Source organism: Lipotes vexillifer, unplaced genomic scaffold (assembly GCF_000442215.2).
Source record: "Lipotes vexillifer unplaced genomic scaffold, Lipotes_vexillifer_v1.1 scaffold628, whole genome shotgun sequence".
Taxonomy (NCBI): Eukaryota; Metazoa; Chordata; class Mammalia; order Artiodactyla; family Lipotidae; genus Lipotes; species Lipotes vexillifer.
The window spans coordinates 1724094-1734313 of NW_006779395.1; the positions used below are offsets into that span (position 1 = coordinate 1724094).

Consider the following 10220-nt stretch of genomic DNA (forward strand, 5'->3'; position numbering starts at 1 on the left):
TGAGTTGCGGGTCACCCCGGGGGCGCATCAAAAAAAGGTTCCCTACATAAGATTTTCCTCTGGTTCCATTTCTTAACCTCCAGATGGACCCTAGAGTCCCAGATTCATGTGATGCTCCAAGTGAGTGAGAACTAGGAGAGAAAAGAATGAGATGTGCCCTTCACAACCAGAGCCTAGATCCACCGTGCAAGCTGACTGGGGGCCTAGAGAAGAGCAGCAGCGACAGTGGGAAGGACAAGAACTCAGTGTTCCTCCAGGATTTATCATCATCTAAGATACGGCACATAATTCAAGAAAGCCATGTTAACGTGTGACATCCAAGGCCATTCATAAAGGTCTCAGAACAAATGAAGGATTCATGTGTTCCGATTAGCAAGAGCCTAACTGGAGTAAAAAGGTGACCTGCACAGCTCCTCTGATCCCTCCTAAGACGGAGAACCCACCACCTTAGGAAAAACATAGCTTCTGATGTAATAGGATGTGTTTATCCTGCCTAGGAGAGAAAATAGCATGCTCACCTTCAGACAGAAAAGGCAGAGAATTTTTAGCCTTTTTTGGAAGAAAGGAGCAAGTAATTGTTAATAACTCTTCATCTAACTCTCAGATCTTCAATTCACAGCTACTTTAATCACTCCAGAGGCCATAAAAATTTCTCAAGGAGTGTCCTAAAATGTAAATGCTAACAACATTTACCAGAAAGCCAACTTAGTTTTAGTTTAAACCTAAATTCTCAAGTGAACTAGCTAATTTAATTTAGCTCTAATGTGGTACATTTCAAAAGGGACCAGGGATAAAAATGGAGAGAGCCAAGGTGTTGAAAAGTACAAGGTCCATAAACAGCCTTCAGCTACACAGCAGCTCAGCAATCTGGAACAATTAATTTTCTTCCCCAGAAGCTTCTGACTCTTAGAGCAAATGCACACACCCACCCTTTGTTGTCTAAGAGACCAGGGTGATGAAAGGGAAAAGGAATTCTCCCCAAGATCAACATCTGACCACCAGAAATAGGACTGCCTTCACACTGAAACAATTCTCCATGGTCCTATTGTTCTACTTTTTTCTAATGATGGAAAAATCTAATTCCAGGGAAATGCTAATAGCTTCATTATGTGACCACAGGGCTAATCAGTTATATAGCTAAAGAGTTTGGGGGCTAAGCTATAAGGTATTTTTGGAACAACATCTGATCTCTTGAAATAAATCTATTGTTACCAAGGATTTAGTAGTTTAAGCAAAACTCCCACAGGATGGAGACCCAAAGGACCAAGACTAAAAGGATTTCATTCAGAACATGCTAAGGACTGACCCAGGCTGGGGATACTCAGGCTGATACTTGGTAGGTCCAGTTCAATGCAGGGTGGGTGCCAGCGCGGATGAAGAGCAGAAAAACAAACTAACAAACAGGTGCTTGGAACCATGTTGGGAGCAAAATATAAGACAAGCACTCAGAAAATTCTGGCAAACCATGGAGGAAGGGTCAGAGGAGTCTAGATCTCTGTCAGTAGAGTAGGCCTAAGGAAGGAACCCTTGGTCATGTTAAGGAAGTAAGAATCAACATTTTTCCTTAGTTGGATGCACCTGCCCATCATGAGAACAGTTTTTGGGCAAAGAACATGAAGAAAGCCTCCAGGTGCCAGGGAGCCCTGGGCAGAAGGTAAGGAGGTTTGGGCAAACAAGGCTGCTCCCCTGGGCCAATCCACCAGACAGGAGAAAGTCACATCCCCCAAGGCCACCCCAGATAGGAGAAAAGAAGGAAGCCACCTAACATGTGCAAATTTACCCATGAAAAAAGTCCTTGTTTCAGGGGACACCCACATCCCCACATCAGAACTCTCTCCAGTGGTCTGTCACATGGTCCTAAAAACATCTCAGATGGGAGACTGGGAGCGATGGGCCACCACCTCCCCTGACCTGGCCCCACAATCACCACAGGTCGATTGTGGCAATGCCACTGCTCTGGGAAAGTGACAATCCTCAAAATGTCCCCACAACTCTGGCAACTGCCTCAGATTGAAAGATCCCTTTTATATTTTCATGCCCAAAACTACCCGACCCTTACATTCCACAATTACCTTGGTGACACTGTACCTCTACATCTTAGCAACTGTAGGTAAGAATCATAGAAGTGTTAGCTATGATAATTATTTCATTCCATTTCCTTAAGGGCTTCTTCTTTCCTCTTAGAAAATTCCTTAGAGCCCTACGCTATCAATAATAATGATAATAATAGTGGTAGTAGTCATAATAGCTCACGTGTATTGAGCACTTACTGTGCTAAGTACTATGCTAACGGCTTTACACATTTCCATTTCCTGCCTAGTTAAATCATGTCCCATCAGCTCTACGGGGTAGCTGCTACCATTGTTTCCATTTCACAGGAGAGGAAACTGAGGCACAGTGTGCCAACCTTCATCCCATCTTGTTCCCTCACTTTGTGAGGAACCCCATGCCAAACAGTAAAGCCTCAGAAATCCAAAGTTTATGAGCAGTATTTGTTAACTGCTGGCAGGGAAGGGAGGGAAATACTCTTTGGTCTGGGTTTTTGGAAGAGGACTCTTGACTCCCTTGGTCACAAAATGCACGCAAGATGTAGCTACTCTCCTATTTTGCTGTAGCTCAGGGTACAGCCAATTCTTACCCTAGTGTCTTCTTGGACCTCCCAGTCACTGGAGAAAGTTGCCAGTTGCTGCCCTTGGGAACAGTTTGAAAACTGGAAAAGGCTGGAAAACATCCTTCTGTTCTCTTGAGTGTCTGGAAAGATGGCATCTTGGAAATTGACTCCATGAGGCAAGAGGTTATAATTTTCATCCATCCTAATAGAAAAAAGGAAAAAAGCAGAGCTGTAGACTGGATACATATGGGGTGTACCATCCTGAATCAAGAGTCAATAAAAGACTGTGACAGTGTTGCCGATTTTATGACAATGTCTTTTTTTTAATTAAAGTATTGTTGATTTACAATGTTGTGCTAATTTCTGCTGTATAGCAAAGTGACTCAGTTATACACATATATGTACTTTTCAAAATATTCTTTTCGGGCTTCCCTGGTGGCGCAGTGGTTGAGAGTCCGCCTGCCGATGCAGGGGACACGGGTTCGCGCCCCGGTCCGGGAAGATCCCACATGCCGCAGAGCGGCTGGGCCCGTGAGCCATGGCCACTGAGCCTGCGCTCCGGAGCCTGTGCTCCGCAACGGGAGAGGCCACAACAGTGAGAGGCCCGCGTACCGCAAAAAAAAAATATTCTTTTCCATTATGGTTTATCCCAGGAGACTGGATATAGTTCCCTGTGCTATACAGTAGGACCATGTTGTTTATCCATTCTAAGTGTAATAGTTTGCATCTACTAACTCCAAACACTCAGTCCATCCCTCTCCCTTCCCCCCATCCTCCTGGGCAACAAGAAGTCTTTTCTCTTTATCTGTGACTCTGTTTCTGGTTTGTGGACAGATTCACTTGTCCCATATTTTAGATTCCACATGTAAGTGATATCATATGGTATTCGTCTTTCTCTTTCTGACTTACTTCAGTTAGTATGATAATCTCTAGTTACACTCATGTTGCTGCAAATAGCATTATTTCGTTCTTTTTTATGGCTGAGTAGTATTGCATTGTATATACACCACATCTTCTTTACTCATTCATCTGTTGATGGACATTTAGGCTGTTTCTACATCTTGGCTATTGTGAATAGCGCTGCTATGAACATAGGGGTGCATGTATCTTTTTGAATTATAGTCTTGTCCATGTATATGCCCAGGAGTGGGATTGCTGGATCATATAATAGTTCTATTTTTAGTTTTCTGAGGAACCTTCATACTGTTTTTCATAGTGGCTGTACCAACTTACATTCCCACCAACAGTGTAGGAGGGTTCCCTTTTCTCCACACATTCTCCAGCATTTGTTATTTGTAGACATTTTAATGATGGCCATTCTGACCGACATGAGGTGGTACCTCATTGTAGTTTTGATTTGCTTTTCTCTAATAATTAGTGACGCTCAGCATCTTTTCATGTGCCTGCTGGCCATCTGCATGTCTTCTTTGGAGAAATGTCTGTTAAGGTCTTCTGCCCATTTTTTTGATTGGGTTGGTTTTTGTTGAGTTGTATGAGCTGTTTTTAGATTTTGGAGATTAAGCCCTTGTCTGTCACATCATTTGCAAATATTTTCTACCATTCCATAGGTTGTCTTTTCTTTTCTTTTTTTTTAAGGTTTCTTTTGCCGTGCAAAAGCTTGATTTTGATTAGGTCCCGTTTGTTTATATTTGTTTTTATTTCTATTGCCTTGGGAAACTGACCTAAGAAAACATTGGCACGGTTTATGTCAGAGAATGTTTTGCCTATGCTCTCTTCTAGTTTTATGGTGTCATGTCTTATGTTTATGAGAGAAAGTCTCATAAAGGCACAAAGTCTTTAAGCCATTTTGAGTTTATTTTTGTGCATGGTGTGAGTGTAATTTCTAACTTCACTGATTTAGATGCCACTGCCAATTATACGACAATGTCTTACATGGCTCTCATTAGAGGAGTGACTTTGTTTCTCTGCCTCACATCACATGAGTCTATTCTTAAGGTTTTCAAAAAACGTGAGTTGGGGAATGGGGGAGTGTGCGCATGTGTCTGTTTGTCTATTTGTGTCTCCCAAGTGGCCTTCCTTCTCAGAGTCTTTCTTGGTGAAAGGAAAGCCAGTTGTAATGAGCCGGGATTCAAATCCCACCATTGCTACTTATCTCCTGTCTGACACAAAGTGAATTTCTTAAATTCTCTAAGCTTCAATTTACAATCTATAAAAAGAGGGTGACAACAGCGCCTTATTATTTAATGGTGATGTAAGGATTGCATTTTAAAAAGTAAGTAAAGCATCTGGCACAGAGTGAGGACAGTATGAAAATTAGTTAACATTTTTACAGAGCCTCACATAAAGTACCTGTTGGCAAGATAAAGTCAAGAAAAGGAAAACGAGAGATGGGAGTTACCCTCCAGCCCAAAGGGGGCATTTAGGGGTCACCAGGGAGTCTCCACTGCCACTTTCTCCTGTGACACTGACCAGAATCTGTTCTCTTCTCAGTGGGTCCCAGAATAACAGAAGAGGAATGATTTGTATGCAGTTGTTAACACACATCAGGGCAACACAGCCCTGAGAAATAGAAATCTGTCAGACTACCATTTGACTCTGTATTTCTACCCTAACGTTTTATAAACATATCAGAGCAAAAGATGAAAGAGCTGGCTGACCACCGCAGAGCCAGCAGACAAAACCGTATTTCATTATAAAATCGGAAAAGAAAATAATGTCTTCTCAAGTACTCCAGCTCATTTTTCTTTCTTTCTTTTTTTTTGTGGTACGCAGGCCACTCACTGTTGTGGCCTCTCCCATTGCGGAGCACAGGCTCCGGACGCGCAAGCTCAGCGGCCATGGCTCACGGGCCCAGCCGCTCCGCGGCATGTGGGATCTTCCCGGAATGGGGCATGAACCCGTGTCCCCTGCATCGGCAGGCGGACTCTCAACCACTGCGCCACCAGGGAAGCCCCAGCTCTGTTTTCTTGGGAAAATAAAGTTTTATTGTTGAATAGTTTTATAGCTGGGTTCCCAGTGTTTTCCCTAAATAAAGGCATGAAAAAATCTATGTGAAGTTTCTCTGTATCAAGAAGATACTGTCTCACTCCTTGCTGACTTCATTTAGAAACTGTACTTCTAAAGCAATTTAAAAAAACTCAGCTTAATCTAGCTAAACCACCCAAGCCAACACAAAGTACGCCATGTATTCTAAACTTAGATATTCTGGCTTCAATATGGAAAACATGTGTTGACATGAGCTTACCGACGGCCCTCTGTGGAACTTACTGTTTTCTTACTCAGTGACATGAAATCTCGAGAGCTAAAAGTGAGTCTGCAGGCCAAGGCCATGGTCATTCCATATATCCTTACTGCTACTCCAGGGACTGGGAAGACTGGATCTTCTGGATCCCCTGAAGATCAAGATAGCGAGTGAATCCACGGCCCATCACAGCCGTGGATTCACTCGCTATCTTGATAGATACAGAACCTCAAAATGGAATCTAACGTATCAGTTTTCTCCTTCAACTGGAGACAACCAATGCATTTAGGGTTCCACCTGCTGTTTTTTATTTCAAACTTCAGTTGAACCCATCATCTGAATTCTTATCCACACGCATTTCATCGTGACCACAAGACCAACTTTCATGGAACTGCACGAGATTCCAGGAATCTCCAATCAGACAGGGCGTACTACCTAATTCACCTCTATATCTTCAAAGCCCTGTGACACCCCACCCCGAGCCCTTACCGCCCAAGTCCCTTCTCCATAAACCTTTGCTATTTCGAAGAGCCTGGCATTGAGGTCTGCTGGCAGCTGATATGAGCTAACACGAGTGAGTGAAACAAGAGGACAACAGCTGGGTTGCATTCCACACCATTCCCATCTTGGCATTTAAGCAGGTGCGCAGAATAGAGTAACTATTCGTTTCCCAGCTAACCTGAACCAGGTGTTTTGCATGAGTTACTGTGTTTTAGTCTCAACCAGCCTTGTTTCTCACATTATGAAGGTGAGGCTATTGAGGTTCTGGACAAGGTCAGTAACTTGCTCAAAATCACAGGGAGAGCAGAGCCAGAATTCCAGCAACAGTCTGATTTCAAAGGGGTTTTGTTTTGACCACCGCCCAGCCCAAACTACTCCCACCAAATCCAGTTTAAAATATAGGGTCCCACCTATATTAGAGTTCCACCTAAATTAGGGTTCCACCTGTTCTTTATTTCAAACTTGAGTCGTAAGCCATCACCTGAATTCTTATCCACAAGCATTTCATCTGGACCACAAACCAACTTTCATGGAACTCAATCAGAGAGGGCTCCTGCCTGATTTACCTTTATATTCCTCAAAGCACTGCGACCAGGGTCTCCCCGCCCACCCCCCGGAGCCCCCCTGCCGCATAAACCTTTGCTCCTGGAATAGACTGGCTACTTGTTGCTGGAAACCACTTAGAGCTTTTGCCTGAAACACTCTTCTGTCCTTTAAGCGCAGGAATCATCCCTCTTTTGCCAAGTCTTAGCCAGAGGTACCCAGGATGCTGTAGACACGTCGGGAGGTGCAGGAAAGAGTCGAGTACGGGAAGGAGCCCAAGGCATCATCTAACATCGCACGCACGGCCAGGATCCCGTGGGAGGTACTGATCCGGCTCCGAATAAAGGTGACCTCGGTTGGTCACACGCAAATGGCCGAGGGGGTGGTGTGGGCGGGAGGTGGCGGGCTCACCTGAGGAAGAAGAAATAGGCGTAATCCTGGACCACGGTGTGGGAGTGACAGGAGAAGTAGCCCAGGCCGCTGAGGTTGAGCCTGGAGCCCGCGGGCACCTCGAGCATGCTGCCCCACGCCTGGTCGCACAGCATCTCGATCTCGGCCGCGTAGAAGAGCCCCGCCTCGCCGGCCTCGTACTGCCAGGGCAGGTAGTTGTACAGGCCGTGCACCTCTTGGTGCAGCGCCAGCACCTTGGCGTACACGATGATCTCGGCCAGCTCGGCGCGGCAGCCTTCGCTCAGGGGTCTCCACTCTGAGGGCAGCTGGCAGCTGCGGGAGGTCCCCAGCCGGCCGGCCAGGCAGAGCGCGGCGAGCAGCAGCGGGCGCAGCATGCCGGCGGCGGGGCGAGCGGCGGGACCGGCCTGGTGGGCGCTGCGCCCGAGGCGCACTAGCCGGGGCGCATGGCGGGGAGGCCCGGGGCGGAGGTGGGGCGCCGGTGGCGTCGGGGAGCCCGGGGCGGCCGGCCCACGGCGCCGCCCCGCCGGCCGGGAAGCGCAGCCCTGGGCGCTCGGCTCGGCGCGCCGCTCCTTCCGCCGCCAGGAGCAGCCGGCTGGCCTTAGCCCGTGACGCTTTTAAAAGGGCGCGGGGAGGGCCGCCCGCCGCCTCCTCCTGCCCCCAGCGGCTGTGGCGTGGACGGCGGCGGGAGGGGCGGAGGCGGGACGCGGGCCAAGGGCGCGCGAAGCTCGGGAGACGTGGGGCGCTGGACCCGTAGCCCCGGGCCAGGCGCGGTGTTTGGGTAGCGCCGGGCTCCGCGGAAAAGCCAGTGCTGGGAGCGGCGGCCCAGCCCTCTTGCAGCGCCCCGCGGACCGAGTGGTCGAAGCTTTCCAGGCGCAAAGCCTGTTCCAGATGTGGCGTCCTTAGAATGATCGCTGTCAATTGCCATGATTAGTCTGTATACATTTTTGCATTTTCTGTAGTTCATTTAGAGTCAAATACATAGAAATCTAACTTTACCATCGCAGAGGTCAACTAGGCAATTCGATGTGATATAACAAACTTTTCTGGATTCATTCATTCTCTCTCTCCCCCCACCCCCCTTATTATTTATTTATTTATTTATTTATTTATTTATGCGGTACGCGGGCCTCTCACTGTCGTGGCCTCTTCCGTTGCGGAGCACAGGCTCCGGACGCGCAGGCTCAGCGGCCATGGCTCACAGGCCCAGCAGCTCCGCGGCATGTGGGATCTTCCCGGACGGGGGCACGAACCCGCGTCCCCTGCATCGGCAGGCGGACTCTCAACCACTGCGCCAGCAGGGAAGCCCCCCCTTATTTTTTAATAATGCTCTTAGGAAAGCCTTAAAGATTTGAAAAGCCAAAGCCAGACTGCTCTGATTTTCCTACAGTTACATGATTTCATGTTTTACATAATTCCTACATTCAGATTCTGAATACCCTTCACCTGAGAAATAAATTCAGAAGTAAACTGCAAACAGCTTTTCACAAGTCAATGAGTGGCTGTGAGGAGACCCAAACTCCACAGTTAAATCTTTATTCCTAAACTCAGCGGTTCCTTTTATCTCCAAATTGCCTTAATTGTTCCTAATGTAGTAAGAAGAAAAAAGAGGATATTATTTATAAATATGTAATATTTTATATAGGCAATACATATACATAATATCATGCATATAATATACATATATGCATATGTCATACATATTATATAATATATATTTATAATAAATATATAAGCAAAACTGCCTTAAAATGGCAGGCTCTTTGTTCTGCAAGCATATTAACCGGGTATCTGCACGTGTAAATCTTAGAAACCAGCTGAATTCTTCTCTGTACTGAAGGGAAGAGTTCTTAGGGAATTCTGCAAGGAAAGGTAAAGAGAAAAGAGTGTAGAGAAGCAGGAGAGAAAATCCCAAGGCTGGGCCTCACCTCCCATGATCCCCATATCTTCTCACTGTGATCCCTGAATCTTCGGTTAAGACAACTAAATTCATCAGTGCTTCTTGTGACTAAAGTTTTTGAAAGGCAACTCTGGGGCACAGATCCAGCCAGTGTGGGACAAGGAAAGGGGAGGAAGAGTGTGTGAAAAGGGCAGCCTCAGGGAACCAGAAGACATCTTAGGGAGGGCTGTGGCATCCCAAGAAGTGGAATGACCAGGACTCCAGCCAGCGCTGCCCAGCTCCTGAGAGAATGGAAGGCTCCAGCCGACATGAGGTCACACTAATCCAGAATCTGATCAATGACTCAATGGACCAAATTCTTATTCCTACAAAATCATCTGTGATGGGCCTAAAAGAAGAAAGAAATCCGAGTAAGAGCTCCTCACAGATAATAACTCACCCCTGCATAGCTAGTAATCAGCCTGAGGCCTCAATTAATTTTGTAGAAAAAGTAGTTATATTGAGGGAAGCAAGTGGACAGTAGTCCCGATGGTATATGACTCCTCACGGCGACCCCCCCCCCATGGTAGGTACCAGACTTTCCCAATGGTATGGAGGATGGCATCACATGTTGTACTTTAGGACTGCTCATTTGTCTCTCACTGAAAATGTGAGTTAAAACATTTCATACTCACTGTCTTAGTCTGATCAGGCTGCCATAGCAAAATACCATAGCCTGAGGGGCTTAAATGACAGACATTTAATTCTCACAGTTCTGGAGGCTGGAAGTCCAAGATCAAGGTGTCAGCAGGATTGGTTTCTGGTGTGGTTGCTCTTCCAGGCTAGTATACGGCCGCCTCCCCTCTGCGTCCTCACACGGCCTTCCTTCTGTGTACCTACAGAGGGAGAGAGATCTCTGGTGTCTTGTCCGTCCTCCTCTTGTAAGGACACCAGTCCTATCAGATTAGATCACCACCCTTGTGAACTCATTTACCCTTAATTACTTCCCTAAAGGTCCTATCTCCAAATACAGTCTCATTGGTGGTTAAGGCTTTAGGATATGAATGTAGGGCAGG

At 46.6% G+C, this 10220-nt stretch overlaps 1 protein-coding gene across 1 annotated transcript in view; it reads right to left on the reverse strand.

Moving 5' to 3' along the window:
- Positions 1–7642, reverse strand: part of CCDC3 (coiled-coil domain containing 3) — a 105003-nt gene extending 97361 nt beyond the window's left edge. The window contains exons 1-2 of the mRNA XM_007452590.1: positions 7269–7642; positions 2639–2813 (exon numbers count right to left, since the gene is read on the reverse strand). Of these exons, the coding sequence (XP_007452652.1) occupies positions 2639–2813; positions 7269–7642 (549 nt within the window). The remainder of the gene's footprint in view (positions 1–2638; positions 2814–7268) is intronic.
- Between the last annotated feature and the right edge of the window lie 2578 nt (positions 7643–10220).